This window comes from Citrus clementina, unplaced genomic scaffold (assembly GCF_000493195.1).
Source record: "Citrus clementina cultivar Clemenules unplaced genomic scaffold, Citrus_clementina_v1.0 scaffold_1, whole genome shotgun sequence".
Taxonomy (NCBI): domain Eukaryota; kingdom Viridiplantae; phylum Streptophyta; class Magnoliopsida; order Sapindales; family Rutaceae; genus Citrus; species Citrus x clementina.
This window is the reverse complement of record NW_006263303.1, coordinates 25643844-25663483: the sequence shown is the minus strand read 5'-3', so window position 1 is coordinate 25663483 and position 19640 is coordinate 25643844. Positions and strand designations below refer to the sequence as shown.

At 33.6% G+C, this 19640-nt stretch overlaps 2 protein-coding genes across 3 annotated transcripts; one reads left to right on the top strand and one right to left on the bottom strand.

Moving 5' to 3' along the window:
- Positions 1-666: 666 nt before the first annotated feature.
- Positions 667-4430, bottom strand: LOC18055757 (RNA-binding protein 1). Of its 2 annotated transcripts, XM_006452992.2 has the most exons (6): positions 4318-4430; positions 3044-3165; positions 2642-2951; positions 2274-2335; positions 1387-1468; positions 667-994 (listed from the first exon to the last, which is right to left on the bottom strand). In XM_006452992.2, exons 1-6 carry the CDS (start codon positions 4358-4360, stop codon positions 885-887), a joined length of 729 nt encoding a protein of 242 aa, XP_006453055.1. In that variant the 5' UTR covers positions 4361-4430; the 3' UTR covers positions 667-884. The 2 variants fall into 2 exon arrangements, with proteins under 2 accessions (XP_006453055.1, XP_024034122.1); XM_024178354.1 differs by lacking the exon at positions 2274-2335 and having other exon boundaries at positions 2613-2951.
- Positions 4431-8756: 4326 nt separating this feature from the next.
- On the top strand, positions 8757-17059 carry LOC18055756 (serine/threonine-protein kinase tricorner). The gene is made up of 13 exons (XM_006452990.2): positions 8757-8992; positions 10092-10266; positions 10450-10533; positions 11295-11536; positions 11671-11914; positions 12226-12305; positions 12602-12686; positions 13484-13615; positions 13698-13811; positions 14635-14682; positions 15092-15173; positions 16299-16349; positions 16466-17059. The coding sequence occupies exons 1-13, from the start codon at positions 8865-8867 to the stop codon at positions 16555-16557; spliced, it is 1557 nt and encodes a 518-aa protein (XP_006453053.1). The 5' UTR covers positions 8757-8864; the 3' UTR covers positions 16558-17059.
- The last annotated feature ends 2581 nt before the right edge of the window (positions 17060-19640 follow it).

Below are 19640 nucleotides of genomic sequence, written 5' to 3'. Positions count from 1 at the left end.
ATTGTTTTCTATTCCTTTCAGGTTTTAATTTTTCAATCATAAAAGGCCATGTCCTGGCAAAGAAACCCCCATTAAATATTTGCTTTAAGCAAGCAGAAGCAGATGAATCTTTAATGCTGAAGTGATGCATATCTTTCACAAAGGACAAGGATGATGAAAATGATAGGGTTCCTAATGTTCTTCAGAAGAGGATGATATAACTGTCCATTTGTTGAGAGAAACAGTCTGTTTTATTTCGTGTCCGGTATATAAATTGATGCATCCTCTCAAAAAAAAAAAATAATAATAACAAAATTGATACATGATAGCCGCCGAGTATTCAATCAACTGCTAGATTTGGCACTGCACCTAAATTCAATTTAACTTAGTAATCTCACGTCTATCAGACACATTTTCCTGTCATTATTGCGTTTCTTGGTTTAGATTTAATGAATGTTGTTGGCTGTTGTTTTTTAATTTGTTTGAATTCGTGTTGTCATGAGCGTTTGTACGTGCAGTACTACCTGAAAAGAGTAACCATAACTAGAAATCTCAAAATCAACCAAAGCTTGAGATCAAAAGACCAAGAGGCAAGAGGAGGTTTAAGAAAATGAGAAAGGTCTAACTTGAGAATGAAACTTCATAACAATGATGATGATGATAAAATTCCAAGGGGTAACTGGGAAGTATCCAAGTATCCATTTCATTATCTTGAGAGAAATCAGCATTCTTTTCAACAAATCATTACCTATTGCTTAGGATGGGCAATTAATAAAATGTACAAGCCATGATTTTACATAGAACGGCTGCTTACATCCACAGAACAGCTCAAGTAATATACAGCTCAGAATGGAAAGGCTCGTTTCTATGTCAAAATACATCCACGGCGACCAGCCATTGGATACTCAACGGGGAGTACATTTCTCATCACCATCAGATGGAAGATGGAAAGGAAAATGTGCAAATTGGATCTTCAAGGTAGGGGAGTCAGGTTTTTTATCGTCAAACTTGTAACCTGCAGAAAATGGCACGATTTAAAGCCTATCAGATGACATATTTCACTGCAAATAGATATTTGACTGATTAGATTACAGCATACATTCAGCTTGCTAGCCAATTGAGTAGCTTTCTTTAAAACAAACTGTAAAAAGATTAATTCGTAAGCACCAATTGTCATTACATGAACATTTTGAAAGAAGTGTGAACTTGACGCAATTGTTATGTTAACAGTTAAACTGTATAATCAGACAAAAAATCCATATAAAGCATATGCTGGTTGAAAATGCCCTAAGATGTTCAGTTTTCTTGTCCCCCTGTCTCCAAAGGAAAAGATTAAAAATGACCTAAGATGCCCATGCCAAAGTTGATAGAAAGTTCAAAATTTCATAATTTCTTGGACAATTATACCATAAAGAGCATCCATAGCAGTCCGAGCACACTTTGGATCATCGAACTCCACAAAGCACAAAACCATAGCCCTGTCTCCAGTCTGCAATGTAATATTTACTGTGAAGGTTACAGAATTAATGATAAGCATAAATCTAACATAAGCAGCCTCTGATTTAATCATTTGAGCATCAAAGATGAGAAATTGGTGCAAGGTGATGACGTGAACGAACTGTTAGGAACGTCGACAATGATATGAAGTACAAAAATCCACTTAAGTTGAATGTAACAATTGCAATGCTGTGAAATTTGAGAGCATTTTCTAATTTCTTTTCCTGTGAATATGAAACAAAATATTCCAAAGAGCATCCAAGTATCACAATAAATTTAAAAAAAAAAAAAATTATAGAAGGGGTTGCAGTACAGAGTAGCTAGAAGTGTAATACTGAAAATCTAACCTAAATCCTTAACCCCCTGAATTCCACAGCAGATCTAATGACTAGCAGAAACAAGGTGGGCCACTAGCGTTCAAATCCTATGGAGGTAGGGAACAATAAAATAGATTTGGGCTTTGCCCACCCCCCTCTTTTTTGAAAAATAGAGAAAATTAGCAGCAAAGGATCCATCTAGTCAATCCCAAATCGAAACGTAAAGCTTAGTCACGTGAGGTTGAGTTAAAGGATGATTCTGTAAACTGAGTGAAAAAAATTATCAAACAACAGCACTGTTAGTTAAAATCGGAAGTCAAGCTTCTCATGCTCCAATAAAGTGCCAAAGTTAAACAAGAACCATCTGTGCCAAGGCTAGAAACTCTATTGAACAGAAATGATTTTTTTTTCCCCCCTCACTTTTATGCTGTAAACCATGCCTCCAAACAGGGTAGAATGAAATTAATGTAGAAAACTTACTCGTCTGGGCTCCTTATGAATAACTCTTATTTCTCTATAACCAACAAATGGACGGAAAAGATCTTTGAACATATGTCAAGGATACTAGTGTCACAACATTACGAGGTAAGTGTCATTCAGACATACAGATATAACAAAGCCATTGTGGCTTTGCTCACACCCAAAAGAAAAAGGAATTGAGGAATTCATTTCAGAACCCTTATATGATATGCAATGCTATTACAATTTGAAAAGTATCCAAATGTCCTGTCATGGAATCTGATAAAACACCAGAAGTCTTGAGATGTCAAACACGGAAAAAATGCACAAGAATAGGCATACAAACAAGAAAACACGCACGCATGTTGAAGACACATTCAAAAGGATACGCGATACTTCTCTTCTGGTACAGTCAGTTGGGAGCCCATCAACAAACAGAAGGTTGGATTCTCCTTTTTTTAGAGGGGAACCCACATTATTTCTTAAAGAGCTGGGCACTCCATTAATCACATCAGGAATTGTCGGATTAATGGCTGGTGCAATATCCCGTCTTTGGCCTATTAAATTTGGATCTGGTAAAGGAGATGAGTAACCCTTTACACTAGCTACCGCTGTGATTCCAACCATCCCAGGTTCAGGATGAACTCCAACACCAGCAGTATCAACCAGGCCAAGTGCCCCAGGCCGCATTGGTGTTACCTGAAAGTAAGGGCACGGAACAAAAGAAATTTCCCTCGTCACAAATATATTAGTAAAATAACGAAAAAGATGCTCCACTCAAAAGTTCTTACTTCTCTATGTAAGAAATCAGAAGCACCGCGAAAACCATTAGAGCTTAAAGGTTGTTGCGATGTCAATGAGGGTGCTTCAGATGTCAAGTAGCCAGCAAAGCTGGGCCTAGCAACACTGGATGCTGCAATAAGGTGTAAATCCATTTAAAAAACAATATACAGAGAAATAGTCACACAGCATAAACAGCAATGGCTTAAATTTCCATCACAGGATAGCCTAATTTTCAACAGCTAAAGTATAGCCCATGGTGTATAAACATTGCTTTACCATTTTTCGTTTCTATCACTGACAAGTAAAATTTAAAGGCACAGTTCTTCTTACTTTTTCAGTTCCTTTGAAGAAAGGCACATGACCTAAGCAAAAAACCTCTTCCCTTTTGCAGGTAACTCAAGCTAAAAGGGGAAAATGGCAGGAAGCAGCATAGGATTTAATTGTTTGAGCATATTGGAAAAGTATAATTAATACCAAACAAAGATGAATATAAGGGGACTGAGAATACTTTTGCAAAAGTGAAATGGGTGAGCTCTCAATACAGAGCATGAAGAGAGACAGGTAGATGCCAATGCCAGCCTGGATGCGTCAACAGACAAAGTAACATCCAAAAGCATAAGGATCAGTTACCTAAAAGTCTATCAATGCATTAGGATCAGGTATCTTAAAAAAAAAAAGGTCTAGCAATACATAATTATTAAGATTCAAGCGATGCAACTTGTTTCCATATCCATAAGTTGCATCAAGTCCTGGGCAAGTAGTCCTATCAGCGAAACCCCAAATGACATGGCATCCTTTATTGATGACGGAAACCAAAATGTGACTGCAACTCTTACAATAAAACTCCTAGTGGATTGCAAAGGAGTTGAGCAAGCATCACTCTAGAAGACACAACATTCCATTGGCATTTCTTGACCTAACAATAAGTTTCTCATTCGAGTTTTATTGATGATGAAAAATCAACCTTTTATCGTTTTTTTTTAATAAATTTTTTAATAAATAAGTCCATCACAAGCGTCATACACAAAATCTTGCACATGTAAACCAAGTGATTATAGCCAAAAAAAAAAAATTGTTGACTCACGATTTTTAACATAATAAATACAATTAAATCGCCTACAGGCAATTTTGATACACAAAGCATCATAATAATCAAATAATTAAATTTTAAAAAAAATACGCACGTAGCAGCAGCTTATGCCTCAAGCCCTTTTTTTTTTTTTTTTTTCCTTTCAACTTTCCTACATTTTCGCGGGAACCAAACAAAGGAGATAGAAATTACCTCTGTCAGCAGGAGTATCGTATCTATGGAAGGGATCACCCATGAATTCTACTTCTATTCAGAACTGAGACGACAACGTCGACTTGTTCGGTTTCTTGCGTCTAATTTTTTAATTAATTTATAATTTGTAAATGTATATGCATTTATGTCATCGCGGAAATTTGACAAATAACAGTGCCAATATGCCTAAAATTACATATTTTGGCCCTCTCCTTTAGTGAAATTCCATTCAAGCGTCAGATTTTTTATTTAATTTTCATTATTATTTTTTATTTAAAAAAACAGTCGCCTGATTACCGTCGGCGGCGGCAACCGCAAAAGTTCAGTGATTTGTGGACACCAATTACACCACTAAATCTTTTTTTTTTTTTTCCCATTCATACAATAGTTGGTTTTATGAGCAATTCACGTTTTTTCCCCTTTAATAATTGTTAGTGATGGTATGGAGATAACAAGGTAGCTTTGATCATTTATATGTATGTTTTGCAGTTTCTTAAATGATATAACATTTATCATCTGTAATGAGATAGTTAAATAGGAAATTATATTAAAAAATGACCGATTTTAACTCACCATCACTAATCGTTGACATTTTCAGTTATTGAAGCTGAAAATGATAAGTGAGAAGTTATTGATTTGTCTTGTCGTCAAATATCTCGCATTCTCATAGAGAAAAAAAAAGTCACATTTTTCCTTATCCTTGATAGTTTGATACCCTACACTGCCATCGATTTTCTAGTGTTCTCCTCCTTTATAACTTATGGTAAGTTGTGTAAAAGGGAGAATAAATTAGGGTTTTGGAAATTTTGGATGATAATTGTAATTTTGTCCTAATATAACTTATTTGGCTATGAAAGTAATGAAAATTAAAATGTGGCCATTTTTGTAAATTAGGTAAATTTTGGGTGGTTTTAAAATTTTTTATTTATCAGTCAATTGATAAAAACCACATCTTTCTATGCGATTGGGAAAGTATAGTATAATTATATATTTTATTATGGGTAAAAGTTTATTTAGTCCCTATATTTTAAAATTAGTGTCTATTTAGTCCTTGTATTTTTTAAAATGTCTCGAAATATCCCTACCGTTAAAATATAGATACACATACTGTTACTTTTTATTTCTTTTGATTTACTTTTACAATATTATCCTTTTATAATAATCTTTTTTAACATTAATAAAAAGAAAATAATTAAATTATCAATTTAACCCTAAAAAATAAAAAAATTATATTAATTTTTTTGCAAGCACCATCTGCACTTGGTAGTTTGCATACAATTTTTGACAATTAAAAATTAAATATAATTTTTAGGGTTAAATTTATAATTTAATTGTTTTCTTTTTATTAATGTCTAAATAAAAAAATTATTATAAAAGAGTAATATTGTCAAAGTAAGCCAAAATAAATAAAAAGTAACAGTAGGGGTATCAATACTTTAACGGCAGAGATATTTCGAGACATTTTTTAAAATATAAGAATTAAATGGAAACTAATCTTAAAATATAGGGACTAAATGAGCTTTTACCATTTTATTACTATCTCATTAAATCCTAATTAAGTGTAACTTAATTAAAAATTCCACTTATTTTTTTTAATGGTAACAATGTAAATGTATTAGTATTATTAGGTATCACCATATAAGAGCATCTCCAAAAGGCTCTATAAATTTTACTCTTCAAATATCCATTTGCTTACTTATGTGACAAATAGAAGGGTAAAAAAATATAATATTCTCTTAAAAACTCTTCAAATATAAATAACTTAATATTATTTTAATCAAATAATTACTTTTTTTAAAGAAAAAATCAATAACAATTAAAGCACTTCTCTCTTTTTCTCCAATTAAAATTAATAAAATATAAATTGAAGAGGGACTTAAATATTGAGGTGACTCTTCAAATAATTAATAAAATCTTATTTGAAGAGTCTTTTGGTGATACTCTAAGTATTTTTTTTTAAATATTTTTTCAAAATATTACATGTTAATTAACCAATACGAAAAACTTATAAATTTCCCCCTCAAATATAAGAGACATTTGCACCTAAGTTCAAATGAGTTGCAATATTTAACCTCTCCAATTTAAAAATATAACACTTATCTCCTTTACACTACCGTAAAGTAACATATTCGATTAAATTGTAACACAAAGTCCACATAAAATCGGTTGACATTGCTCGAATCCATTGATTTAAAAATCAGAAGGATATCCAATAATTTGAACTCGGTCAGCTTACAACTTATTTAGTATAGCGTGTAAAAAAAAAAAAGTGTCAACTCATATTACCTGGAATTGCAGCAGTGCCTTGCCAACCCAATTATATTATTTAATTACTTTGAATACAAATATGCGTAATTAAAACTTTATTAGGATTCACCTAAATCAATGCTACTAAATCACATTTTAAAATTATATCTTCATTAATTTGGAAGAATATATTAAAAAAATCTACCCGTACTCAATTATTTATTCGAGTCCACACACCCAAAGCCCAGCGATTAATTATCATTTTAAATTACACATCCATAACTGCCATATTACAAGTAATTATTTTTTTTCCCCTTATTAGTTTATTCCTTATATTAATACTCCTTAATTTATACAAAAGTTTATTTGCAATCTTGTGGGTCACCTTAACCATTTCCTGTTTTCCACAACTCAAATTTTGTTCGAATTGCATATATATATATGTTTAAATCTTGACCAAACTCAAGAATTTGTTCGAGGCAATATTTTTTTTTTTGTTCTAAATAAATCATATAATAAAAGGCTGTCGTTTTAAGACAGCTCTGTAGTTTTGTTCTGTTTCACTAAATTTGCTGGATCTACCTCAAGGCCCCAACCGTTGGTTCCACGTGTTCATCGTTTTTAAGATTATTTTATGCATTACATTTTGTCGTTTTGCAATTGATCTATCAAATACACCAAATCTAACAGCTGTTTCGACAGCCTCATGCCAAACTGCCTGCTCCTTTAAAATATCTTTTATAAAAACAAATGTATAATGCGTGCGGCTCTACGTTTTTGTCAGTGTGACCACAGGTAGATGAATAAAACCTTTTTCTGTGTTTTCCTGTGACCAATCGGCGAGTGGCACGTCAGTCGGTACGACGCAGACTATAATCTATAAAATATGCAGCTCTGGTCTCTGAAGACTTGTTGGATGTCCATAAACAGCTGGAATTAGCTAGAGGGTACTACAAATTTCTTATTTATAACCCAAAACCAAAAACAAAGAAAGGGTACTTCATGTAATTAAATAAAAGAATATGATTTCTCAAAAAAATTAATTGATTAATTAAAAAAAATGAGGCACATGTGAGGCGCAAGTCACCATAATGGATTAACGGTCAATGGTTAATTACACTAATAAAGTACGGTCTAGATTGAAAGAAAATTAAACTCTCGTCATTGTTTTTATTAGGTTTTAAAGTAAGTACTTGCTCATTAGGCCAAATATCTATTGATTTAGTTAGTTATAATTAAAAAGATACAATGCTAAATTTTGTATGAACACTAGTTATTATGTTTAGAAGTTAAATTAATTCGATCCACCACTTACAAGATTAAAAAAACTATAATACTTTAATTTTTTTTATTAAAATCATATTACTATATACTATTAATTTTTATTTCATAATTATAATTTTTTACAACATCTTAATATCAAATAGGACCTACATTAAATTAAATCTCATAACCTTTACAAAAATCATAATAATTAAACTACTTGTGCGCGATTAATAATCTTCTAATATTATTTTTTTTTTCTTATTTACTTGACGGTCTCTTGTTTCACATTCCCAAAAATTCGTTTACGGTTCAAGTCAAAGCACCATGTAATATATGTATAAAGACCCCTAATATTATAGCTCAATATTAATTGAAATTAAATTATAGTCTACAGATGGTAAGTATGTTACACAACTGAGATGTTGGTGAGAAACTGAGAATTATGAATGGAATGGACCCAGCAAATGCTGGGGAGTGAGGGTCAGAGAGAGGAGATATATATAGCCCACACTTTAAGCAGTGACACCCAATCACTGACCAAAGAATTAAATAAATCCACATCGTATCCCAGGCGAGTGCCCAGCACACACCAATCAAATCCAACACGCGGGCCCCACGTGTACTAAATTGTGTTGTACTATCATTCATGGCTCGACAGTGACAACTTGTTTTTCACCCACCACGGCCGAGTTAGAGCGCGTGAGCCCATCACTCGCATCCGCTGACAACAATCGTTAAACTAAAACAGACAGCTCAGATCGTCTACGCCCGGAAATACGTGAGCGCCAACTCGGCTGGGTGAACGCATACGTGGCGTGAGACAAGTGGTGGAAAAGTGAGTGTAGTGTGCGGCGTGAAAGTAGGGAACAAAAATGAATATAGTACATGTGAGGTGGTCTGGGTCTGGCATCGTCTCCTGGTCGTTGCAATTAATAAGAACACTTGGGATGAGAAAAATAATTTTAAAGGAGTGATTGGCATATAAATAGATTCTGAGTTAATAGACTCGGAGAAAGAGAAAAGAGAGAGTTAAAATGGAGGAAGCTGAGGAAGAGGAAGTGCTTGGCTCGAAGCTGACGATGGAGAAAGTTGCAGCAGCCAAACAGTTCATAGAAAATCACTACAGAGCTCAGATGAAGAACATTCAAGAGCGCAAGGAGAGGTAATCGAAATAGCTAATTGAACTGAGGATGCTAAAGTTATTAAGCTGCTTATTAAGCTACTAGGCTAAGCTTGGATTTTTTTTATAAAAAAAAATTTGTGGAAGATTTAACGTAGCTTAAGATGTGAGGTTGACAGTGGTTACATTGTTATTAAATCTGCTAGATTCTGAAGGCATTTTTTGTAATTAACACTTATGGAACGTTTATTTTTCTTTGTTTGGAGTAGTTGTTTGATCTCTGTGTGATTATTTCTCAATTTAATAAGGGAAGAAGTAAAGATAATCTATTAGAAAATTTTCTTTGTTTGTGGAGTTCGCAGATCGTTAGGCTAAAAATTATCTCTAGGATGTTGATAACAAGATCTAAACAGGGCATTAGCTGAGTTACAGCACACTGAAAGTCTTGCAATCTATTATGATATGGATCGCTGCTAGTCTAGTTATGCATTCAACCAAGAGAGTAGCTGAGTTACAGCACGATTGAAGTCTTGCAATCTGTGAGTGTTGTCGAGTAGATTGAGAACATCACAATCTATGAAATGACATGTATATTGGTTTATTAGTTTGGAATCACTACCGTGGGATTTTGTGCTATGTGTAAATTTTTGTATGTGTCTCCCAGGTTAGAGTTCTGCTCTTGATTTTGTCTATTATCATTCAGCGTTGGTTTCTGGTTGCATCTGTTACCCTGGAACCATTCAGACTTCACTGGGATTTCTTATGTAATAGGCTAATAGCAGATAACTTTTTTACCATAAAACTATGTACGGGTGCTGATCTCTGTGATTGGTAACATAAACTTTATTAAATTATTTCTGGTGACATAAACTTTATTCAATTATTTCAAATTTTGCATTTATCATCTAAATTGCATAAACTGTGTCTGCAATTGATCTTGAAGCTTTGATGAGATAGAAGATGGCATCCGGATGCTTTAGGCTTTTGAATTGTGATTAAACATTTAGTTTATGTTTTTCTTGCGATGATATTTACTTTCTTCAAAATGATTTTTCTTGTTTAAAATTCCTTTTTTGTGATGCAAACCTTTGATCCAAAAGTTCTGTTTCAGGAGATCTAACATAATTTGTCTCCATTGCAGACGATGGGTGTTAGAAAGAAAGTTAGCTTCTTCGGATGTGCCTATGGAGGAACAGATCAACCTCATCAAAGATTTGGAAAGAAAAGAGACAGAATTTATGAGGCTTAAGAGGCACAAGATTTGTGTTGATGATTTTGAGCTTTTGACTATTATTGGGAGGGGAGCCTTTGGTGAGGTTAGAAAATTTATTCAATATACTTGCAATTCATTAGAAGTTGATCATTCTCAGTGGTTATATGATTTTCATTTTTTTTTCTTTTGAAAGCAATTTTAACTCTTTTGTTTCTAATATATTTTATCTCAATCATGCATTGGCAATCTGGAGAAACATTCTTGCTAATGTTTCCTCAAACTTCAGGTTCGATTGTGTCGGGAGAAGAAATCTGGAAACATCTATGCCATGAAGAAATTGAAGAAATCTGAAATGGTTAAGAGAGGACAGGTGAGATGAAACATAATGCCCTTCATATAATTCATAGTTATAAATCTTAAAATAATAAAGGATCTTCAGGGTTTCCTAATTGTGCTGTTACAGGTGTTTGCATCGCAAAGTTAAAGTTGTATATCTAATTCTAATTTTAGAAACTAAGGATTAGAAATGGGCTGCTCAGTTAGTTTTTTTGGCTTTAGTGGGAGACCATATAATTGTTGGTTATGGTGTATACATTTTATAGACATGCATATAAGGATTTGTATTGACATGGAAAAAGTTTATAGGGAGCTGAAGCACTGATATTTTGTAGTTATGCATCTTCAGTAGAAGCCTCATTGGTGGGTACCAATTGTTATAAGTTGAAAACTGAATCAATATGGGGATAATGATTAAGAGAAATTGTTATTAGGTTACTTGATTATGTTTTGTCTCGGATCACCTCCTCTCTCTGGTACAAGGGATTTTGACAGGATTCAAGTCATTGACATACTACCAGTAGCAAGGATTTAGATGTGAAATTGCCAGCATCATTATCACCTTCTTTATGTCTAAAGAGTGTTGAAAACCTTTATATGTTGTATCTTTAATATGTTCTTTTTTATTCTTTTTCAGTTATTTTGATAAGAATTTCAAATAAAAATTATATAAAGAAGAATGGGTGGTTTGCATGGGAGTGGACTAACTGTTCACACATTATTACTGTAGTGTCATTTGCATTTGCAGTTTGTGCTGGTTTATTATTGCGGATAAGATGCCTTTCTGCTTTGTAGGTAGAACATGTAAGAGCTGAGAGGAACTTACTGGCTGAGGTTGCGAGTCATTGCATAGTGAAGCTCTACTACTCATTCCAGGATACTGAGTACCTATATTTGATTATGGAATACCTACCTGGTGGCGATATGATGACTTTGTTGATGAGGGAGGACACCTTAACTGAAAATGTGGCTAGGTTTTACATTGCCCAAAGTGTCCTGGCTATTGAGTCTATCCACAAACATAACTACATTCACAGGTTCATATTCGGGCTGTTGTACTTGTGTTCTCAAATTATTTTCTGAATCTTGATACTGTTGTGATTAGCACTGGACTTTATCATTAATTAGGTATTTTTTCTGTCTCATTAGTGTACATTCACTTCCTTTTCAGAGATATTAAACCTGACAACCTTCTTCTGGACAAAAATGGTCATATGAAGTTATCAGATTTTGGCCTTTGCAAGCCTCTTGACTGTTCAACCTTATATGCAATTCATGAACATAAAACCATTGATGATGAAAATATGGCGGAACCAATGGATATTGATGGATGCTTTCCTGACACGGATAATAAGAGTAGTTGGAAAAGCCCCCATGAACAGCTTCAGCATTGGCAGATGAACAGGAGGAAACTGGTAAGCAACTTGCACAGATATGTTATTTAGATTTCTACTTAATCTCCATTCCTTTATGCAGGGATTGACAAATAACTATGTGTTTGTTAAAACTGGAACTCCAACTCTCAGAGACTAGTTATAAACTTATTTTCTCTTCATTGATGCTATAAGCTGTTTGATGGTCATATTTGTTACCATTGCGCTTCATTTATGGTATGAACTAGAGTTGTATGGATGTCAAAGTTCTTATTATAGTTATTAGTAGTGTGTTGTTGTTGTTGTTGTTGTTTCAAAATAATAGCTGTTGGTTTGTATCATTTGATTTGAAGGCATTTTCGACCGTGGGAACACCTGACTACATTGCTCCTGAGGTGTTACTAAAGAAAGGATATGGCATGGAATGTGACTGGTTAGTTTCTGTTTTACATTTCAATTCTTATAGGTTCTCGGAGTTCTGATCATGTATTCTTTTATCTTCTTTCATACCTCCTGTTGTCGGTAGCTTCTTCATTTTTAGAGTTTGTCTTTGACCTTTTTCTGCGAATTGCGAACTCAAACTTATGCTTATCTCATGGAAATTTTATGGGCATTAATTGTGGTTATTTTGATTTTTTTTTTTTCACAAATATACAAAATCTTCTGTGCAGATTTCATTTTGTATCTAAGATAGTGTTGATATTTCTTTTTCATTGGAATTTTATCCAGGTGGTCACTAGGAGCAATAATGTATGAAATGCTTGTTGGATATCCTCCGTTTTATGCAGATGACCCAATAACAACATGCAGAAAGGTAATACATCTTATGCTTCTATGGGTATCTTCATCTGAACTCCGACATATCTCTGGAATCTTTTTTCTCTCTCTTTCTTCTTCTCCTTTGCTTATTTGTTCATTTCATTTTCATCAATAACATTTGTCATGGGTTCAAAATATCAGTCTATTTCAGGTAATCCGAAATATTGAAACCTTCTTTTTTTTGGATTCCAACAAGAAAGTTTAATTGCAAATGAAAAACAAGAACAAAGTAGGAACAAGTTTTATTCCCAGCTTCATTTTTTTCCCCTTTTTTATCATGAAGTTTTGTTTTATCGGTTGATGAACTTGTGACCTTCTAGTTCCTGAGCCATATTAACAAAAGCAAGCAAAATGGTAGTTATGAAGAGACCAAATTAGTGAAGGCTTCTCAAAACAGGACTTCAATTATGGTGAAACTGAAAATGTATTGGGCTATTGGCTACTATATATTTCTTGAGTTCTTAAATATGAGAAAACTTGCAGTTGCCTTCATGGTTCAAATTTGAGCTTGTAAACTTTTGTTGGCCAGTAACGTGGTATAAATTTGATAGAGTTCCCCTGGCATTTCATATTTTTAGGTCACTTTTCTATTTATTAATAGTGAGTAATCTAGAAATTTCTGGAGCAACTACAACAGAGCCTTTGCACTATCGAATTTTCTGTAAGAAATGCCTTGCTTGTTGTTCATTCTTTTATTTTTATGTTCTTTCTTTTCTGTTCACGTTCTCTTTTACTTCATTTGACAAAATAATATGGGTGATCCATTTTTTCCTGAAAAAAAATTTATGCCAGATTGTGCATTGGAGAAATCACCTTAAATTTCCAGATGATTCGAAGTTGTCACCTGAAGCAAAGGATCTGATCTGTAGGTTGCTATGTGATGTTGAACACAGGCTAGGCACGGGAGGGGCACACCAAATTAAAGTAAGGTTTTAAGGTTTTGAAATTTTATTGTCTCTGTCAACTATCTTTTTTCCTTACAAATGCCAAACTCCTGTTGCATCAGGCTCATCCTTGGTTCAAGGATGTTGCCTGGGATAAACTCTATGAAATGGAGGCAGCATTCAAACCAGAAATCAACGGAGAGCTAGATACCCAGAACTTTATGAAGTTTGATGAAGTAATTTTTCTTCACTTTCACTATTCTTGTTGTGTCTAACAACTATTTCAATTTCTGGCCAGTGCCAGATGCACTTTGTTATTTGACATACTTTTATTTATTTATTTTTTTTAGTGGGCATACAAAGAGGCCCCTAAAGGTGCAAGATCTTTTAAATGCTATTTTGATCTCATGTATCCATAGATTACCGGCATTAACTACTTTAATATGAAATAGCATGAGCAGAAGTTGAATACTGGTCAAAAACTGAAGCAGATGTTGTCCAAAATGGGATCTTATATTTCAATAAGTTTGTATCATGCGTGATAAAAGCAATGAACGAATTTCTCAACTTTTATGTATTTATGTATCACTTGTTGGTTACACTGATTTCTGATCACCAGCAGACTATGATCACACCAATTTACATTTTCTGCATATTATAAAAAAAAATTCTACTTTGGCTTTCCAAATTAATTTTAAAATTTTGGTTTGAAGATCTATTGGTCATATATAATATTCCAAGACCTCCTTATTTTATTAGGAAATTTTATCCTCCATGTCATTTCTACAATTTTATTGTTGATGTTGATTCATAATTTGTGCACGAGTCTTTCCCTTTAGCATAGAGTGAAAATATGATCATTGGATTCTCAGTTCAATTCTCTCTGGAAGTACTCTGCATAAATTGAGCAAATGATGTTCATTAAAGCTACACCTTGTTTGGCTATTTTTGTTTGTTTCATCATTGTGTTTCAGTTGCTTCCTTCACTGTACTTGTGTTCGTTATGGTGCCTCTACAAAGTTCCCTTTTCTTGAATTGGTATTCTGTTCTCTCCTACAGTTGGATCCTCCAGCATCTGGAAGAACTAGTTCAGGACCCTCACGAAAGGTTTGTAATGATTCCTGCTGTTCATAAACTCATGTAATGCAATGACTTGTTAGTTTGTTACTCTTATGTGGAATTTACATCTCCATCTTCAGTAAACAGCAATCATTCCATTTATGCATTTAGTGTTACGGAATTGATAAGAAATGGGTGATTGCTGCGCCAGCGTTTGCTTTTTAAGGACTGAGTTTTCCAGGTGCAATATGGCATTGTATTTGTGCTTCTTGTTCCTTTTTAAAATTAAGAGAGACCAGCAAGAATATTTTCCTTGTGGCAATTTTTTCATTCTTATGCTATGGTTAATCTTACAGCCCTTATTCTTTCTGCTATTGCTGCAAATTCTACCAGTTTAAGGCAGCTATTATTCTTAAAATTAGGATAACATATATTGCTTTCTTCCCCTTTCATGCAGATGCTCTTGACTCCCAAAGATTTAAGTTTTGTTGGCTATACATACAAGAATTTTGATGCTGTCAAAGGGCTACGTTCCTTGGGTATGGAATCTATTAGTCTGTATATTGATATATTTCTTTTCAATTCTTTTATCTATTTATCAGCAAGTGTGTAATCCTAGTTCTGTGAAACTATGCTGGTTTTATGCATGTTTATGTGCTGTTTCGTTGTTTTGTTCTCATTTTTAAGATACAGATGCGGGGAAATTACTACACATGAAATGGTATTGTCCATTTGGGTGACTGGAAATGGGGTTTAGGTTGGAATTGTGAAGGTCAATTGATAAAAAATATATATATAGTTTCAATATTGAAGCCAATGTGGTGATGTTGTTTCCAAACTGAGATATTTACCTTAAATTAAGAATTCAGTGGACAATTCCAGATTTTGTTTGGATTATATGCTGTTATGTAATTTTGTAGAAGTGAATATGATCCTTATTAAGCAGGAATAGCATATCATGCTCTATTATTAAAAAGATTCTTAGTGTGTGTGGTAAATCTGAGAACCTTTCCAAATTTTAGCGGCTTTCTAGATGGCTTGGCAAGGGTTATTAAGAACTTAGATTGGACCATTATGGCCTAGCCCCAAGTGATTCTAGGACATGGGACCAATCCAACTATAGTTTATCTAAATTTTGGAAAGCAAAGCTTATGCAATGGGTTGCTAGGATAGGATGAGAGCTCACTCCATATGAAGGCTTAATTCATAGACTTTGGCGAAAGCCTCTGCAGGATAACAGGTTTGATGCTGAAAACCACAGGATAGCTGCAGCATGATCTATAATAGAAAACAAGGGTTGAGAACTTGCATTAGGGGAATCCAAATCAGAACCAAATACATTCTGTTCAGCCTGAATTTTAGTGTGATTATGGAATGGATTTGGAATCAGTCTATTGACATGGAATCAGCTATAAACACTCAGATTTTGGTGGAATGTAGTCGCATGGTAGATTAATCATTGACAAGATAAAATTAGAAATGATGTTGGTTGTTGAAATTTAGCACAGGCTCGTTGTGATTTAAGCATGTGAGGGTGATTTGTTTGTCATGAAGGATACTAATATTGTTGTATAAATTTTGAATTGCTTCTCCTGATGTCTTCTGCTTCTTTTTTATAGGGGGAAAAATCTAACCTGTTTCTTGAACCATTCTAATACTTGCAGATCTCAAAAGAAGTTTGTCAGCGAAACAACCATCAATTGGTTCTATATTCAGTATTGGATCTGACTTAATCATCTTCTTCCTTTCTCTGTATTTAAGTCATAGATTATTCCTTTACAATTACTGAATTTCTTTGATATTTAACTGATTAACTTGGTAATATGTGCAGGTGAATCGGCAATAGATAATACTAATAAACGGACAGCTGAGGAAACAGAGGTGCAGATGCTTGCATCATCAGGTGACCCCATGCTGCCGTAATGTAACAAATACGCCAACCTGTTTTGCGGATAGTAGGATATGCCTATTTATTTTCACTTGGGCGTTCCTCCAAATCTGCGTTTCTCATGTGTTGGCTGCCTTTCTACCTTTGGAACCAGTACAAATGTACAGCAGTATTTGAGAAACTCCTTGGAAGCCCCATAGCGGGTTAACTCATAGGATTGAGAGATTTTTAGCTGAAGAAAGCTTCTATGTACTAGAATGTAGAGCAGATTTCTGGAACTTATGTCCTGGCTGCCCAGGTTGGCTGTGGTTTAAAAAGTAAAAAGCGCCTTCTCTAGTGGCAGTTTCTGGTCTAATTTTAATTGTGAGTGAAAACAACCAAGAAACTCTAGTGGTTTTCAAAGACTCAATGTTGTGTGCTAAACATTTATGGAAAAGAAAATTGAAAAATTAGCTGAGAAAATACTGGAGGGGTGGCACTATTTCTATTTTCTAAAGCCTGAAATATATTGTGCTTATGATGTCCATTAGAATTATTGTGGGATTTGTGTTCTAAAAGGTTCTATAAAAGAGCTTTTCTTATTTTATTTGTGATTTGAACGGGTTTGCACAAATCTAATGTTATGTGCATTTGGAGTTTCACATCTCTTGATCACACACCAGGTGCAGGCATTCCCATCACCAGTTAAAAAGGAAAAAACTATCAAGCTTATGTTATACAAAGGGGGGTTAAGTATCCCTGGCATGGCATGTACTAAGTTTCTTTTTATTCACAGATGATGGGCACGCCACATCATCTGTGCATCTTTTGGACTGTTCCACGTAAATATTTTTACCTTTGGATTACTAGGCCAACATAGATCCTTTTTTATTTGTTCTTCTAGTGGCACAATTCCTAATATTGGAGACAGACTTGAGAGGATGCGCTTATCTTAAAATTAGGAAGTCGGGTAAGTTACAATTTATTTCTATAAATAATAGATTTTAACTTTAATATCAGATATTAACTTGTACTTGCATGCTCTGCTCTCTTTTCCAGAACGCATGTGATCTTCTCATTGGATACGTTTACTAACAGAAGGTTCTAAAATTAGATATGAAGGGTCAAAAGTATCATCCCAAATTTGATGGAGGGGGTTTCTTTGGTATCATGTTGAAGTATTAAGGAACACGTTTTGGCAGATGGACATTTGCTTATAGCCTAGGTCAAGGCCTCAGTGGCCGTACATACAGTTGTATTAATAACACTTAGACAACAAAGAAAAGGCCAACCTGGGGAATAAACGATGAATTACCTGATATAAGCCTAAACTCTTATTTAGGTAGGACAGAGTCTTGACAGATTTCAATAAGATAGGACAGACTCTTGACAGATTTCGTAATCCTGAAAATGTTAGGTGTTTAAGTGGACACGTGTCACCTGCGGAAGGTAAATTGGCTTGCCTTTTTGACATGGCTATCATGCTTGCTCCTCCACCAAACCCCAGGTCAAAATTAAAAAAAAAATGTTGTTGATGTTGTCTCTCTTTGAATTTGGTTGGTAAATGATTATTTCACTCTAAGACAGCTGTCCTTGTTATAAAATTAAACAAGTTATCTATGATTCACCTTAACTTTCAATGCAAAAAGTAAAATGAAAAAAAGTGGTGTTGACCTCTACGGATTTTTATCCTACAATGAAAGAAAATCCTCAATGGTTCTTCGGTTTGGTTATGTTAAAGAGGGATATCATATTCATAATTCATATGAAATGATAAAAACTGTGACATGGAGTGTTATAATTTATATACCTCTTCTTATGTTTAATGTTAAAAGTCTTTACGCCACTTCGGCCTTGGTCGGAGTGGTGGGTTGCTGCCCTCACAAGTATTTGTGGGACTAACGTGCTTATTTGTTTAAAATTTCAAAAATTTCCTCTCCCTCGTGCAATACGAGTGGAGTATGGACATCCCTCTTCTGTAAGGGATTATTTATCTGGGCATGTACTTCACAGAATTCAATGTAATAATATAAGTCTCAATCATGTATTTTTGATTGTAAATATCAGTGTAATATATCTGCTATAATAGTAGTTATAAATATCTGTGTAACGCAGTAATATAATGATTAATCAGTATTAAAAAAAAAATGTTAAAAGTCTTTACATCTGCAAAATCCAGAGTCCTATGAATATGATGTGATGCAAGTCATGTCCGGTTGAGGTTATTCCTATTGCACATGTAACATAATAATAGAGCACGATATAAAGCAAATTAGTCAACACAATGAGTTAATATCATTCATACCACCTCTTTTATCTTTTTTTCTTTTAAAACAAAAAGAAAACTGTAAGTATTTTTCTTAATGTAAAAAAAAAAAAAATACATGTATGTTGCATTGCATGTTGTTTTTATACCTTTAAATTTACGGATAAACCTCTTAAAGTCTTAATTCTATGTAAGCAAACAACATTCGATAAAGTAAAGTTAAAAATTTATCCTTTTAACTCGGTTTCAAAAAGTCTTTTTTTGAATTGTAAATTATACTTTTTTGTTTATATTTATTATTATTTAAAAAAAATAAACAAATCATAATTTTACATTCTCTAATAAAATTGAAGTCTTACCTATGTTCAGTAAACTTGAAAAAAAAAAAGAAGAAAAAAAAGAGGTGCAACCTCCTAAAATCACATTAAATTTGTATACTCTCATCAAGGGGTCCATAACAATAACCTTTTTTTTTTAAACTTTTTGTTTTCTTTTTTTCTAATCTAATGGTCGTATTGATTTGCTATCTTTCTTATGAGCTTTGTATAATTAAAAAGGCAAGTCAATTATTGTCTGTGTATGATATGCACCTTTTATTTTATTTTTTTAATGATATTTTGGTCAAAACATTTGGAAATTATGGCTCAAGAGAACTATTCAATATAACTTTTTTTTTTTTTCTACCAATTCAATTATGGTGATGTTGTTTTGCTCTTCCCACCTTCTTCATGTCATGTGCATAATATGAATTACGAGAATCTTATCCTTTTTGAGTGGATGTCCACTTATGTATTTATGGTATCTTGTGCCTTTCCACCACAAGAACATGCTAAGTTCTTTTTCTTTCTCTTTTTTCTTTTTCCCAATCATATC